This window comes from Onychomys torridus, chromosome 7 (genome assembly GCF_903995425.1).
Source record: "Onychomys torridus chromosome 7, mOncTor1.1, whole genome shotgun sequence".
Lineage (NCBI taxonomy): Eukaryota > Metazoa > Chordata > Mammalia > Rodentia > Cricetidae > Onychomys > Onychomys torridus.
In genome coordinates this window covers 22,037,799-22,053,821 of record NC_050449.1, presented here as the reverse complement: position 1 = coordinate 22,053,821, position 16,023 = coordinate 22,037,799, and the positions used below count along the sequence as shown (strand labels likewise).

The 16,023-nt window shown below is 43.2% G+C and overlaps 1 protein-coding gene across 1 annotated transcript; it reads right to left on the bottom strand.

Annotated features, from left to right (window-relative positions):
- Positions 1 to 3,496: 3,496 nt before the first annotated feature.
- Positions 3,497 to 10,688, bottom strand: Spata19 (spermatogenesis associated 19). The gene is made up of 8 exons (XM_036191626.1): positions 10,546 to 10,688; positions 8,460 to 8,597; positions 8,232 to 8,288; positions 7,713 to 7,805; positions 7,494 to 7,585; positions 4,570 to 4,647; positions 4,136 to 4,203; positions 3,497 to 3,677 (listed from the first exon to the last, which is right to left on the bottom strand). The coding sequence occupies exons 2-7, from the start codon at positions 8,535 to 8,537 to the stop codon at positions 4,137 to 4,139; spliced, it is 465 nt and encodes a 154-aa protein (XP_036047519.1). The 5' UTR covers positions 8,538 to 8,597; positions 10,546 to 10,688; the 3' UTR covers positions 3,497 to 3,677; position 4,136.
- Positions 10,689 to 16,023: the final 5,335 nt, after the last annotated feature.

The following is a 16,023-nucleotide window of genomic DNA, read 5'->3' as shown; positions in this document are numbered from 1 at the left end:
TAGGTAATAGAACAACTAAGATAATACAACAGTGGCACTATTTGAAAAGATTAGGTGTAGTCTTGCTGGAAGCAATTTGTCATGGGATGGGCTTTGAGGTTTCAAAAGTCCAAGCCAGGTCCAGTGACTCTATCTTCCTGCTGCCCATGGATCTCAACACAGAATTCTCAGCTCCTTCTCCAGCACCATGTATGCCTGCATGCTGCCATGCTTCATGCCACGATGATAATGGACTAAACCTCTGAAACTGTAAGTCAACCCCAGTTAAATGTTTTCTTTTATAAGAGTTGTCATGGTCATGGTGTCTCTTCATAGCAACAGAACATTGACTAAGACACCTGTGAAAATGAAAATTTCATCAAGGCAGGTACTTGGTGGGTCCACTTATAAAGTCACTGGAAAGACTACGCTGAATTCTAACATTTCCTGTCACCATAATGGCTTTATCCAAGGAACATAAGTAAGCTCCTTGGTCTTACAAATAAATTAAAAGTCAACAACTAGGCTCAGGGGCACAGGCCTGTAATCTTAACACTTGGGAGGTATAGGCCAGAGGGTCAGGAATTCAAGGTTATCCTCAGCTACATTGTGAGTATGAGGCAAGGCTGGGCTATGTGAGACCTTGTCTCAAAAGTAAAAATTAAAAGAAGAAGAAAGAAGATAATGAAGAGGAAGAGGAAAAAAAGAAAAAGAAACAACAACAAAAAACCTCTTCTTGGATTCAATGCTAGCCTACAGATTGAAGGGACATCCTTGAAACACAGAGGTCAGAGGTCCTTGGGACCAGAGCTGAAGCAGGAAAACATTACCTGTGGCAGACGGCTGTCTGGAAGCCTAGTGGAAATGAGCCTGACCACAGAAAGTCCGAGGGGTCCCACCACAGAGAAAATCACAGATGGGAAGATTTCCATCTGCACTGTCCCCGGGTCTTCCCCATGAAGAACAGAGCCAAACTTCTTTATCCTTCTAGAGAGGGAGAGGTAGACATTGCCAGGCCCAGGGCATCCTCTTCTCCTTCAAGGAAGCCTGCCTTCAGGCCAATCTGTTTCTCTAGAACCAAGCCAGCTGAAGAGAAGAGGAATATCCAGCTCCACACACATCCCTCTAGACTTTCAGTCTTTAGACCAATAGCATGGGAAAAGCAAGAAGCCCTTGGGAAGGTCACAGCCCGGTAAACACTGGGGCCTCATCACAGGGCTGCCCAGGCTTCCCCTCCACATACACATCACAGTAGGCTCCTGCATGGCAGCAAAGATGGCGGCTGGAAGATTGCAGCCGTCAGGTTCTGTCTGGGAAGGGGTATCTAGGGAAACTCACAGAAGAGGCAACAACACACAGAGCCTAACCCCTGACCAGCTAAGCGGAAAGCCTGCTTCTAAAGCCTATTTTCCTCAGTCCCTTCACCTGATACATCACGTCTGCCTTTCATTAAACAGTTTCAAGACCTGCAATTAGTAAAAGCCAAAAGGTAGATTCTGGAGGAACACAGCAGCTATCAGAAGCAGACTCGTGTGAGGCAGGTGTGTACAAATAATCAGACCAGGAATTTCAAACAACTTCCATAAATACACCAAGGGCTCTACAGGAGCACATGGGCATGTAGGAACAGATGGGTAATATAAACAGAGAGATGAAAACACTACAGAAAATTCTAAAGGAAAGGCCCAGAAGAAAATATAACGCAGAAGTGAGGAATGTCTTTAAAGGATCATCAGTAGATTGGATGATGCTAAGCAAAGTATCCATGAGCCTCGATAAATAAACAGGGGCTGCTGGGAAGGGGGCTCTACTGGGAAATGCTGGCTCTGTAAGCATGAGGAACTGAGCTGAATCCCCAGCACCTATATAGAAAACTAGATGTGGTGGCTTGTACTCCTAGTGCAGGGGAAGTGGAGACAGGAAGATCCTACACACACATACACACACACACACACACACACACACACACACACACACACACACACACACAAAAAAAAAAAAAAAAAAAAAAACCACCCTGAAGACTAGATAACACTATAGTCCAAGTGTGCAGCTCGGTGGCACTTTGTACACTCAGCATGCATGGAGCCGTGGGTTCAATTCCCATCACCAAGAAAAAATAAGAAGTAGCAACAGAAAACAAAAAAGCAGATGAGGGGGTAAGAGTGCCTGAGAACTGTGTGTCAGTCATAGAACATGTCTGTAACCAATGTGTAATGGGATGATCAAGGGCACAGAAAAAAGGCCACAGAAGTACTTGAAGTGATAACAGTTAAGATCTTCCTAAAAGACAGGTATCCAACAACAATCCAGAGATCTCAAAGAACTCCAAGAGGAGGGAGAGGGGGAGCATCCATGCCTATTTATGTCACATTCAAAGCACAGAAAGTTCAACATACAGGAACCAGCGTAGGGAGCCTGTCAGCAAAGGAAGGGATACAGAGGATGTGGTAAATATGCACAATGGAAGTTTATTCAGGCAGAAAGAACATAATTATGTCACTTGCAAGAAAATGGTTGCAACTGGCTATTACCATATTAAGCAGATTAATTCTCAAAAAGACAAACATCGCATATTTTTCTCTCGTTTCTGAATTCTAGATTTTCTATAGATACATGAAGTCTTGCATGTGTATTTGACATAAAAATAGAAGTAAAATTGTCTAAAAGAATGAAGGGGATTCATGGAAGTGAAGAGGGGAGAGAAAAGGGAGATGGGATAATGTGCTCAAAATATAACTCGTGTGGAAACGGCTTTATGAAACTCGGCCCTTTAAACATCGAATACAAAAATCTTTAAAGAAGGCAGTGAAAAAAGACAGAGTAAAAAACATTCTCTTGTCTACAAAGAGCAAGAATGAGAACTCCATGCAGAAACCATGCAAGCAAGAGTGGGGTGAAATATTCAAGTGCCAAAAGGATGAAAACACCAACAATATTCAGTAGCCTACACACTCATCCCTCTAACTTGAAAAATAAAGAATTCCTCACACTCAAACACAGAAGGAAATCTTCCCTAGTAAACCTGACTAGCAGGAGATATTTAAAGTTCTTCTCAGAGAAAAGAAAGGACAGAGGCCAGAAGCTGAGAGCTACGTGAAGGAAGATGTTAAAGAAGCATCTTTATGAGTGGATATAAAATACAGGGATCCCCATCACTTCCTCAGGAAATCTACTCCACCCACCCAACCCCCATCCCAGTCCACACCAGCATCCCTTCAAATGTGCTGGACTCTGCTGTACTGCCTGCTGCACACAGCAGTAGGATAGCAGGTAGCTATGTGCCCCCAGCACCAGGCCTGCAAGGCACCCAAAATTGGATGGATGGATGGATGGATGGATGGATGGATGGATGGATGGATGGATGGATGGATGGATGCACGGATGGATGTTTGCATGGATGAATGGATGGATAGATGAGGGAGGGAGGGAGGGAGGAAAGGGGAGGGAGGGAGAGAGGAAAGGGAAGGGAGGGAGGGAGGGAGGAATGGCAAAGCATCCACACCAACATTAAGGCTGGTTGGTGATAAGATGTCTCTTTATTGGCACTTCAGCAAGAAGATTCCAGTATCATCATGGTGGTAACCAAGGGCTCAGCCTCTATAATCTTTCTGCTAAAGTCTGGTCACCCTTCAGGTCAAACATGAGGTGGATACTTTTTGGACACAGGCTGTTCGTTGATTCCAGAGGCCTTCAACCTGGGAATCAGAGATGTACTCAGTGAGCCCTCATGGAAATGTGCAGCCAGTTGAAGCCAGTGCCTGCTCCCCATCTTCACTTATAAGTTCTCTGCTTTCTGTATAACGGTTGTCTGGATCAATGAGAACCCTTGACCAAATATGCCCTTGGCAGAAGCTGGCATACAGACAGCACTTAATAAATGCTAGCATTGTGTTTTGTGCTGCTTTTTAAGCTTCCAGCTATGTGTCAATCATGTCTTTCATCCCCACCCCCACAGCAGTTCCCAGGGCATCTCACTTGGACAGGGCACAGTGGCTGCTTCAGCCATGGTCCTTGTATTGGAATGGTTCCACCTCCAGCCTTCCACTTCCCAGAACTGATTCAACATTCAGTTATGGGCGCTGCAATGTGTGAAGCACAAGGAGAGGATGTATGGCCCAAAGTAACCCAGGCCTTTACCTATGGGTCTCCTCACCTTAGCAGTCTGAGCAAGAAGTTCTGAAGCTTGGGTCATTATATGAGTCACACATGAGATGAGACACACTGCAGAGGACAGAAGAGAACAGTAAGATGGGAAAGTGCCTACTATCAGAACCTACTTAGACCTAATACCCAAACCACAGAACAGGAAATGAGCTGGGTGGAAAGCACAGGCCTGAGCCTGTATAATCATTGCGTGTAAACTTAATTGAAGCCCAGGAAAGAAGCCCTCAGCCTGGAGCCATGGCAGGCAGACACCAAGGTTGAAAAGGCCACCATAATGTGGATCACAAAGGACAGAAGCCCTGGGAGCTATATGTCCCCACTCATGTTAGCTCCAACAGATGACTGAGATGGCCAGCTAACTCTGACATCATCTCCACCCACATGGACCCAAGTAATACAAGGCACCTTGTCGCAGGAACTTACCTTCGTCTCACTTCATCTATTCGGTCCTGCATGACATCTTCTATCATTTCACTTGGTACTTGGAAGATGCGGGTGTGGCTGGAAAATACCAAGACCACGTGAGATTCTGAGTTGCTTTTCATAGTGGCTAAGGCTAGCAGGGCTCCTGAGATTGGGGACTATAGGAACAGTAACCCCAGATACATGAGCCTGAGAGCCCACCCCTGACTCTACTGTTTCTTAAATAACAAAGCGCCTCGCAGTCACCCAGCCATTGTGTGATAGCAAAGTGTTCCAAGGAAATACAGGGAAAGAGAGGCTGGCTGCCAGCAGAGTGATGGAGGTGTGGAACTCCCTCTTCCAAATTCCTCTCCAGTCTCATGATATACTCTTAGGATTTCCATGGTGCTGTGGGATGTCCTGTATGTCAAATGTGTTGCTCTGATTGGTTAGTAAATAAAGCACTGATTGGCCAGTAGCCAGGCAGAAAGTATAGGCAGGACAATTCTCTCAGAGAATTCGGGGAAGTGGAAGGCTGAGGCAGAGAGACACTGCCAGCTGCTGCCATGACAAGCGAAATGTAAGGTACTGGTAAGCCACGAGCCACGTGGCAAAGTATAGATTAACAGAAATGGGTTAATTTAAGATAAATGAAATAGATAGCAAAATGCCTGAGCCATTAGGCCAAACAGTTTAAATAACATAAGCATCAGTGTGTTTATTTTATAAGTGGGTTGTCGGACTGCCAGGGCTTGGCAGGACCCGGAAAAAACTCTCAAGCTATACCATGGCACAGGTAGCACTGCTCACCTTATTTCTCTATGCTAACAAACATTGGCTTTTCCTCTCTAGTCTACTTCCTGTCTTTTCTTCTGCTATTTCCCACTCCTCCCCTCCAGAGTCCTGTAGCCCACCAAATAATGCCCTTCCTTGTCTATGGTGCCCTGTTATGTTTGAGACACAAATTCTGTCTGGCCTCCCCCTCTGCCTACAGAGAGAGGCTGGGGGATATGATTGTGATAGCAGCTCCTATCAGAAGGAACCAGTTGGAGCTCATAGAAGGAGATGAAGCAGGCAAGGCTAACTGTTCCCACGGTGGCCTCCACACAAGGATGCCCAGGCTACACAGGCTCTCCTTTTCTCTGCAGTTCCCCATTTCTCTGAGAGTAGTACCCCCCATTAAAGAGCCATTCTGAGCAAGCAGCCCCCTGGAAATCTTCCTGAGGTGATCTGGCAGCAATACCTAATAAATGTGCAGCCTGGGCCTCCAGTTGCACCCTCAGACCCTCCTCCACGCTTGCCTAACCCTACCTGTGTGCTTAACTTATGTCCATGAAATGTGGGGCTGTGCTTTGCTCTTTGTTCCCCTGCAGACCAGCTAGCAAGTACAGGGCAATGCATGCACACCCACTAGAAGAATAAAGAGCCAGCGCTGTGCTTCGTGCAAGGGGGTCACCCTGACCACCTACTTAGCAGAACTATGAAGAAACTCCAGAATCAGTGCATTGTGGAAAAGAGCAGATTGTTCATTTCCAATCTCCACTGAATATTCAGAATGGAAGAGTTATACATAGATAAACCACTGATGCTTCACACCTGCCTCAAACATCTTAAACTACTTGTATAGGTAAGATTAAAGCCAGGCTGGAAGATGAGGTGGGTACGGTCCCAAACCGAGGAGAGTAATGTTTGTAACTCCAGAGTCCATCCAAACTGAGCAAGGAAAAGCTGGGATTGCAGTCAATAATGCTGAGGAGCCTCAATGGGTTGCTAGAGAAAATCTCTTCTCTGGGGGGCTCTGAAATCCTACCATCAGTTATCCCTGCCTAGAAGAGTCAGTGCATATTTGAATACTTGACAATACATTGTCACTGGCGAAGGAAACCCGTGAATATCCAAGTCCTAAAGCGAAACTAAGCTTGCTGAGAATTGCAGCTTCCTCAAGGGAAGCGCAAAGCTGACAACAGAAGTGAGGGGAACGAGGGAAGATCAAGGAAGGATGTGATGATCCAGCCCAAACACTGATGGATCCAGGGAACACACAGAAAATAGGAGGACTGAGGTGACTTCAGACCCGCTTCCCCCTCCCCATCCCTGCCCCCCCTCCCCCCTCACTACCCACCCCCACCCCCCAAAGTCTCAGCATCTTCCCATCTTCAGGACCAAGAAAGACTGTGAGAACCTGCTGCACCAAGGTGGCAGGAAGGTGACAACATAGCTTTGTCACAAAATTCCTGCCTCTGGAGACCTCTGCCCTGCAAAGTCGCAGAGGAGGGCTCTGGCTTTTGCATTTTAAGAGCTTATTTTCTTTTAGCTCTTTAAAGTGCTACCACTTCTGAACAATTCAAGTGCAAAAATAACGGAAATCTGAAACATATTCGGAAGCATTTAGGAAATGGAGAGCAAGCCCAGGCCAATCCTGCAACTGCAGAAGTCATTTAAAATGTACGACTGTGGGGAGCAGCTGGGTCCTGCCTCAACTGAATGTACCAGGCTTGGCTGCCCCCCATAGGAGAACTTACCCTGTTGGAGGAGGGGAGGAGAGGTGGGGAGGGAAGATGGGGGATCAGGAGGAGGGATGAGAGGGAGATCTGTGGTTGGTATGTAAAATTAATTAAAAAATACTTAAAAAATAAAATTAACTATCACAGTAAAATATATATACAAATAAGCTAAAGGGGTTGGGCATTTAGCTCAGTGGTAGAGCACTTGCCTAGCAAGAGCAAGGCCCTGGGTTCGGTCCTCAGCTCTGGGAAAAAAATAATAATAATAAGCTAAGCTTTCAAGATAGCAAGAATATTCCCTTAAGTCCCCAAAGCATGACTGAGGAATTTCTCTGCCAAAGGAGGTGGCATCTCTAGAACAAATGTGTTTGATCTAGCCGGGGACCCTGGAGAGAGGCTGGTGCCTTCTCAGTAGGCTGCCCTGCTCCCTGGGTACTGTACCTCCATCTTATAAACTGGATCCTTGTTCTCTCCTCCAGGACTTCCTGACTAGGGTCTGATAACATATCACACTTGGAGAGAGGATGCTTCACCTAGGAAATCCAGATTGAATACGTGTGGTTATTAGTCAATGTGGACACCCACGGCTGAGATGTGCTCTTTGCCCAGGGTCCCTCACCTCACGCTGTCACCCCCACTTTCCCACAAACTCTCAGTTACCACATCTCTGGTCACATGTATGTCGTGTCCATGAGTGGGAGGGACGTTGGTAGACATCTTCTCCTTTATGCTCCGAGAAGCCTCTTCTTCTGTCTGAAAGGTGAATAATTTCCCTCCTGAAGTGCCTGGCTCCATCTGACCTCTTCCATCCCCCACGCTCCTCCCTTCATAACACAACACACATACCACTCTCACTCCATTACTCCCAGCTTCTGCACAAAGCGCCTCCATCACTATTCCTCTATGAGTCTCTGGAACCTCACCTAAGCCTGTGGCCCTATCCCACAGTACTTCTGGGACCACCTTGAACAGAGTTCCCTCCTCTAGGATGTTTGGTAAGTCAGGAAGTAGTGATGCCAGCACTTCTCTTGCCAACACAAAACCCCACATCCTCTCAGGGAATTTGGTAATAAATTTGAGTTTCTCAGTTGTATAGAGAATGGAGTCCTAATTCCTGTTCCCTATTGATACCTGCACTCTAGAACATTGGGGACTGAGTCATAAAGGAATTCTACTCACTTTATTCAACCAATGCTGGACTATGGATACAGCTTCACTTTCCACAACTTCAATGTCCTGGAACAAATTGGTTAAGATGATGACCTCCAAAACGCTAGAGACCCACCATCCCCACCACCACCACCACTGCTATCTAATGTGATACGATGTGTGGTGTCTGTATCCTACAGGAGTGCAGAGAGAGAGACGATGGAGTAGTTACAGTTCCATGTGGCCACCACCACTCACCGAGTTTGTCTTTGGTGGGAAGGGTAGCCCTACAGTTTTCCGGGCGAAGATGTACACAATCCATGTTGTAATGATCATCTTCAGGTTTCCAGAGGGCCTTCTTGGCTCCCTCCTTCCATGGAAGCCGCCTGAGAACTCCTATGGAATAGGAAGGTTGTTGAAGGGAGGTACCCTCTGATTGGTTGACAAGTGATGATGTGACAATGACCTCCTTCAACTTCCAAGGTCAGAGTGCAGATGAAAAAGAGGGGTTTGAAGATTTCTTCCTTATGACAACTCAGAAAAGGGGGTGCATAGGAAATGAAGATAAACTATCCCCAGTAAAATCCGTGGGCAAGATACAAAGGGGATTGCCTAGAACAAAGACAGAAAGTCTCAGGGGGGCTCTCTATCTTAAGCAATGCTAAGTAAAATTTTTCAAAAGAAATAAAAATATTTTACAAATCAAAAGAAAAAATATGATTGAAGCACCTGAACCTTTTAGACATCCATTCAGACCAGTGTCATGGTTTGTCGTCCCCCCCCCCCCCCCCCGAGACAGGGTTTCTCTTTGTAGCTTTGTGCCTTTCCTGGAACTCACTTGGTAGCCCAGGTTGGCCTTGAACTCACAGAGATCCTCCTGGCTCTGCCTCCCTAGTGCTGGGATTAAAGGCATGTGCCACCACTGCCCAGCATGGTTATTTCTTAATCTTCTCTTATGTGCAAGAGGAAACGAAATTGTTATCCACCCCAAACTGCCCAAACAAAGAAGCAAATGTCAATTAGGGATAGTTTAATTTTTTTGCCTGTCCTCACTACGCCTGTGACTCAAATCACTGAAAAGTAGTCCAGGGCCTGAGGATATGGCTCAGTCAGTAAAGTACTTGCTTTGCAAGCATGAGGACCTGAGTTTGACCCCCAGAACCCATAAAGTGTGTGTGTGTGTGTGTGTGTGTGTGTGTGTGTGTGTGTGTGTGAAAGTAGCTGTGTCCCATGGGGTACTCAGAAATTATGACCGCTTCCACTATCTATCCACCAACCTCAAAATGACTACTAAAACAAAGGTGGAAAGCATAGCAGGGAAGCCAGGCAGCCATTACTGGCTTAAGAAAAGCTGCTCCAGAAGACCTCAGACCAACACTAGTCATGTGAACACAGCCTAAACCAGCACTTGCTGCTCTTCCAAGGGACTAGGCTCTCAGCACCTGTATCAGCTACTCAGAGCCACCTGTAACTCCAGCTCCAGGACACCCAACACCTCTGGTCTTGAAGGGCAATTGTGCTGGCTGATTTTATGACAATTGGACATAAGCTAATGTCATCTAAGAAGAGGGAACCTCAACTAAGAAAATGCCCCCAGCAAACTGGCCTATGGACAAGCCTGTGGGGTAGTTTCTTGAGTGATGGTTCATGTGGGAGGACCTATAGATGACACTGTGGATGGTGCCACCCCTGGGTTGGTGGCCCTGGGTACTATTAGAAAGGAGGCTGAGCAAGTCAGTAAGCAACACCCTCTGTGGCCTCTACTTCAGTTCCTGTCTCCTGATTCCTGCCCTGCTCTAGTTCCTTCTCTTGTTCTCTTTGGTGATGGACTGTGATGTGGAACTATAAGCTGAAAGAAACCCTTTCCTCCACAGGTTGCTTTTGGTCATCAGCAAGCCTAAATAAGTCAGCACCTGCACTCCTGTATACATACCCCCCACGTCCCACACACACACACACACTTTAAAATAATAAAAATATTTAAAATAGCAGATGGAATGGTTTGCCTGAAACCCTGGGCCCACTAATGTGCCATAACAATTATGTGCTCATAATTCTTCAAATAACTGTTTAAACAATAAAACATCGGTATAATTCAAAACCCAAAAGTACATGAAAAGATTCATTCAGAGCTTTATCTCTTCCATCAATCCTTCAGCCTTCTTCTAACTCATTTCAGAAGTAATTTTTCAACAGTTTCTAAGATACGTATCCTGTGTTTACGCTGTCAGAATCAAGCTGACAAGTTCATCTTCGCTTTTTTATTATTATACTAAACACCCATTTAGCAAATTCCATAAAGATATGTAAAAAAAGAAAAAAGAAAGAGGAAGAAAACACTTACATGCCTCCTCACCCAGTTGCAGATCAAGACACTTAAAAGGTGTCTAATAGCCAGCAGGTGTCCAGCCGGCTCTCCCCACACAGCTGCTCACCTCTGCTGCCACAGAGAGGATCTCAGCCTTGCTCATCCACTCCCTGGCTCTGGAGTTTCGTTTTTATCAGACGTTCTGTACAAATGAAAGCAAACCATGCCAGACCTGACTTGGGTTTTCACAGTGCAACATTCACCATAGATTCTTTCCTTTCCCTGTGGAGTATTTCTCCTTCATACGGATATACAGCATTTTGTTTATAACTTGTCTAGTTGACAAGCAGATAGATATCTCAAGTCTAGGGATATCTGTACAAATAAGACTTCAAAGAACATTTGCAAAAAGAAAATAGAGTAAATATGTTTCATTTCTCTTGGATAATGCTCTAAGAGCAAATTGGTAATTTCATGTTTAATTTTTTTCCTTTTTTTTTTTTTTCTTGCAGTGCTAGAAATGGAACTTTGGGCCCAGTGCATGCTGGGTAAGTGCTCTACCACTGAAATGCACCCCGGTCTTTTTGCTTAGGAGTTAATTGAGATATAATTCACTTTCAAAAAATCACCAATTTAACACGTACAATTAAATGGTTTGTAATGTGCTCACAGAGATGTGTACCCATTACTTCAGTCCATTTTTACCAAATTTTGCCACCTCAAAAAAGAAACTCTTTGCTTTTAGAAGTCAAACCATTTTATCTCACACACTTGGCCTTAGTCCCAGGCATCCATTAATCTACTTTCTGTCCCTACAGTTTTGCTTATTCTGGACATTTCACATGGTTGTATCTGTTCTTTAGTGACTGACATCTGTAACTTAACATGATGAGGGTCATTCATCTCTTCCATAAACACATATTGTAGCATATATCACTAATTCATCTCTTACTGCAGAGAAGTAGTTCATTGTCTAGATATGCTACATCTCATTTTTCTGTTCATTAACTGATGGGCACTGGCTGGGATTGTTGCTATGTGTTAATAGGAAAAGTGTTACTGTGAACATTTGTATACATCACTTTATGTAATCCTGTTTTGAATTCTCCTTGGCTTACACAGCTCAGCATAATTGCTGGGTTGTATGGCAACCTTGTGTTTAAGATTTTGAAAGACTGTTGAAACTACTTTCTAAATGGCTGTACCACTCTACCTTCCCATGATCAATACATGAGGGATCTGATTTTTCCACATTTTTTCCAATGTCATTATTATCCATCATTCTGACATCAGACATACTAATGAGTATGAAATAGTATCTCATTATGGTTTAGATTTGTATCTCCCAAATGATTAATGACACTAGCCATCTTTTCCTGTGCTTCTAGCTTCATGTGTATCTTCCTTGGGAATTTGTCACCTTAAATACTTGATCATTTTGTAATTGGATTATCTTTGCATTTGACAGATGTAAGAGTTTCTTACATATCCTTCATACAAATATCTGGTAAGTGATTAGCAAATACTTTCATTCTATGAAATGTCTTTTTCCTTCTTTGTTGGACTTACCAGTTCTTACTTTTGTTGCTTATGAAATCATCATCATGAGCATGAAAATTTACACCTATTTTCCAGACAGTGAGGAAGTTACGGGTCCTGTGTGTATGCATGTGATCTGTTTTGAGTTCATCTTTGTACAAAGTGTCCAAATTCATTTCTGTGGGTGGATATAGAGCTGTCTCCCACTATTTATTGCAAAGAACATCCTTTCTATATTGGGCAATCTTGGCAATCTTGTCAGAAATCAATTAGCCCTACATTTAAATTTTTAGTCCAGACTGTTAATGGACCTGATTGCCTGGTCTTACTTCAGCACCACATGTTCTTAATTACTACAGCTTTTTAAGGTTTTGTCATTGCTGCTATAAAACGTTTTCAAACTATTTTTTAAACTTATTCTTTTCTGTCAGCATTTCCTTAACACCAAAGCTAAAGACAACAAAACTAAAGAAACCTAGAGACCAAAATTCTTTCAGAATATTAACAGAAAAATCTTTTTTTTTTTTTTTTTTGAAAAGGGCATGCATGGTGGAACATGTCTGTAACACAAGCACTTAGGAAGTGGAGACAGGAAGATTGTGAGTTCAATGCCAACTCGAGCTATATAGCAAGACACTATCTCAAAAAATGAAATCCTTAATGATGGATAGCAAACTAAACAGCATATTCAAAAGATTATACACCGTGACTAAGTGGGGTGAATTTCCTTTTGAATTTTATGATTAGCCTATCAATTTCTACAGAAACAAAATCCTGCTGGCATGTAATCAATGGTTTCATTGAATTTGACTGCCAATTTGGAGATATTGTGGTGTCAATAATATTATGAAAATGGAGAGTCTTTGTGGTATTGTGTTCCCCACAATATTGTACACCCTAATAAATTTATCTGGGGTCAGAGAACAGACAGCCACTAGAACAGAGCCAGAAATGGTAGCTAGAATATGGGTCAGAGCAAGTCATAGCAGAAGTTGGGCAGTGGTGGAGCACGCCTTTAATCCCAGCACTTGGGAGGCAGAGCTAGCCGGATCTCTGAGTTCAAGGCCACTTTAGAAACAGCTAGGCTTGTGACACAGCCTTTAATCCCAGAAATCCAGCCTTTAATCCCAGGGAGTAATAGCAGAAAGCAGAAAAGTATATAAGGCCTGAGGACCAGGAACTAAGTTAGTTAAGCATTTAGTTAGTTAAGCATTTGGCTGGTTTAGCATTAAGGCTTTGGAGCAGCACAGTTCAGCTGAGAGCCATTGGGATGAGGATTCAGAAGCTTCTAGCCTGAGGAAACAGGATCACCTGAGGAACTAGCAAGGTGAGATAGCTGTGGCTTGTTCTGTGTCTCTGATCTTCCAGCATTCATCCCAATACCCAGCCCAGGTTTGTTTTCATTAATAAGAACTTCTAACAATTCATACTACAAGTCTTTCTAATTATTTAGATCTTAATTTCTTTTAACAGAGTTCTGTGGGTTTTCAGATATAAATTTTGCACTGTTTGTTCTTTTTAAATACTATCTTAAACTGATCTCTTAATTTCATTTTGGAATTTTTCATTGCTAGTGTTTGAAAAAGTAGAGTGGGGTTTTTTATGTGTATATGAGTGTGGTGTGAATGAGTACATGCGTGTTCAAATGTATGATTGCATGTGTGTCTTCCCAAATAGACTTTGTATGTCTTCCTTAATCACCCTCCACTTTATTTTCTGAGGTAGAGCCTCTCACTGACCCTATAGCTCTCTAATTCCAGCATAGCCAGCTCATCCTAAGGATCCTTCGTCTCTTTCTTTTCCATCCCGCAGGGCTTGGATCATAAACAGATCCCATACCTGTAATGGCTTCTTTGGGTTCTGGTTATCATAATTCTGCTCCATATGTAGCATGGACTGTATCCACTGAGCCATCTTCCAGCCCTCAGTGGGTTGTTAAATAATGATCTTGCATCCTGCAACTTCTCTAAACCCAATGTAATGTTCTTAGTGGTTTTCCTTAGAATGTTCTATGTACCAGATCATGTGTTCTGCAAATACAGATGATTTTCCTCCCCCTTTTCCAATCTTGATATATTGTATTTCTTTTTCTTGTCTGATTGCCCTGGTTATACATTATCAAATAGATCTAGAGAGAAAGGACGTCATTTTCTTATTCCTCATTTTAAGAGAAAAGCATTGTTTTTCACCATTAATATGATGTTTAGTGAGGTTTGTTATGTAGATACCTTTCATCAGGTTCTTTGAGTTCTATTGTTTATTTCTAGAAGTGAAGGTATGGGGGAGGCTCAAAAAGTACTATCACATATTACATTAGTGTGGCATACACCCTTAATCCTAGCACTGGGGAGGCAGAGGCAGGTTCATCAGTTTGGTCTACATATCAAGTTCCAAGCCTACCAAATCCACAGGATGGAGGTGGGGAGGTAAACCTCCAGTGCCAGGAATGTGTTACATCTTGTTGAGTCATTGGCCAAAGAGGTCCCACAGACACCACCCCCAAAACAACACACACTATTGCCAAGGCAACTGGTTATTCTCCACAAACAGATGCTGAGGCCCGATTGTTGAAGACACAATTCATGTCATTGGACATAGAGAAATCAAGCTAGCACTCAGTTAGAAGCCTCACCCCTACTGACCAGAGTTTATGGTGCTGGAAGGTAATTTGCATACTGCTAGAGGAGAAAAGTAGTCAGCAATATCACTCAGCTACAATTGTGGCCTACAAAAGTGATCTGCCTGTGTGATATACTGGTGCAATAGTGGCCTGTGTTAGGGGAGTAACCAACCACTTATTTTTATTGGATTCAAGGCTGTCCTCATAAGAGGAAACTCATACCTGACACTGCTAAAGTGGTGAAGAACCTGAGACTAGATAGGTCATGATCCCTAGAGGAAAACCTACTACTATTAACTCTACTAAAGGAACATATCAATAAAGTGGCTCCTAATGACATATTGCTGTTCTCATAGATTAGAGCATCATTCATCCCTCGTCAGGGAAGCTTCTTCTTGCATTAGAATATTTGTATTAAAATAATTTTGTCAAGTGCTTTTTCTGGTCTCACTGAAATGGCCAGGTTGTTCTGGCATAGTGTGTTAATATTGTATATTATCTTTAGTTTTGTTTTGTTTTGTTTTTTAATTTTTCAAGTGTCAAACCAATTTCTAAAATAATCCCACTTACTTATGATCTATAGGATAATCCCACTTAATTATGTCTTACAATCTTGTTTGAATGTGCTGGAGTTAGTTTTGCTGAGGTAGTTTTGTGAAAGATTTTTACATATGTTAGGGATTTGGGCCTATTGTAGCTTTATTTCTTTTAATGTGCTTGGTTTGGACAAAAGAGAAAGACTGACTTCAAAGGAAAATTTACATATGATCTTTCTCTCTTTTTATTCTTTTATTTATATGCATATATAAGTCTATGTATATGGGCACACGTGAGATGTGTGTGCATGTGTGAGTGTGTGTGTGTGTGTGTGTGTGTGTGTGTGTGTGTGTGTGTGTGTACATGTGCACATAAGCATCAGGAGGCCAGGGGGTGAAGTTGAGTGTCTTCCTTCATCACTCTCCTCCTTACTTTTTGATAGAAGAGTCTCTCTGTTACCTGAAATTCATGAATTCTGGCTGGGCAGCGAGCCCCAAGGATCCTTCTGTTTCTTCTCCCCCAGCACCGGAACTACAAGTGTGTACCACCACACTCAGCTTTGTTTAGTTTGCCTTGGTTTTTCAGGTGGGTGCTGGGGATCAAATCAGGTTTATATGCTGTCAAGGTAAGCACATTACCCACCAAGCCCTGTCCCCAGCTTTCTTCAATGTCTTCAGGATTTATAAAAGTGTGAATAGTACTTCTTCTTTATAAATTCATATTTTAAGGGAATTCTAAGTTGTTGTTGTTGTTGTTGTTGTTTTTTCCAAAGTGATTGTAATGCTGTGCTTCCCCTCAGCTGTGTTTGAAAGTTCAGC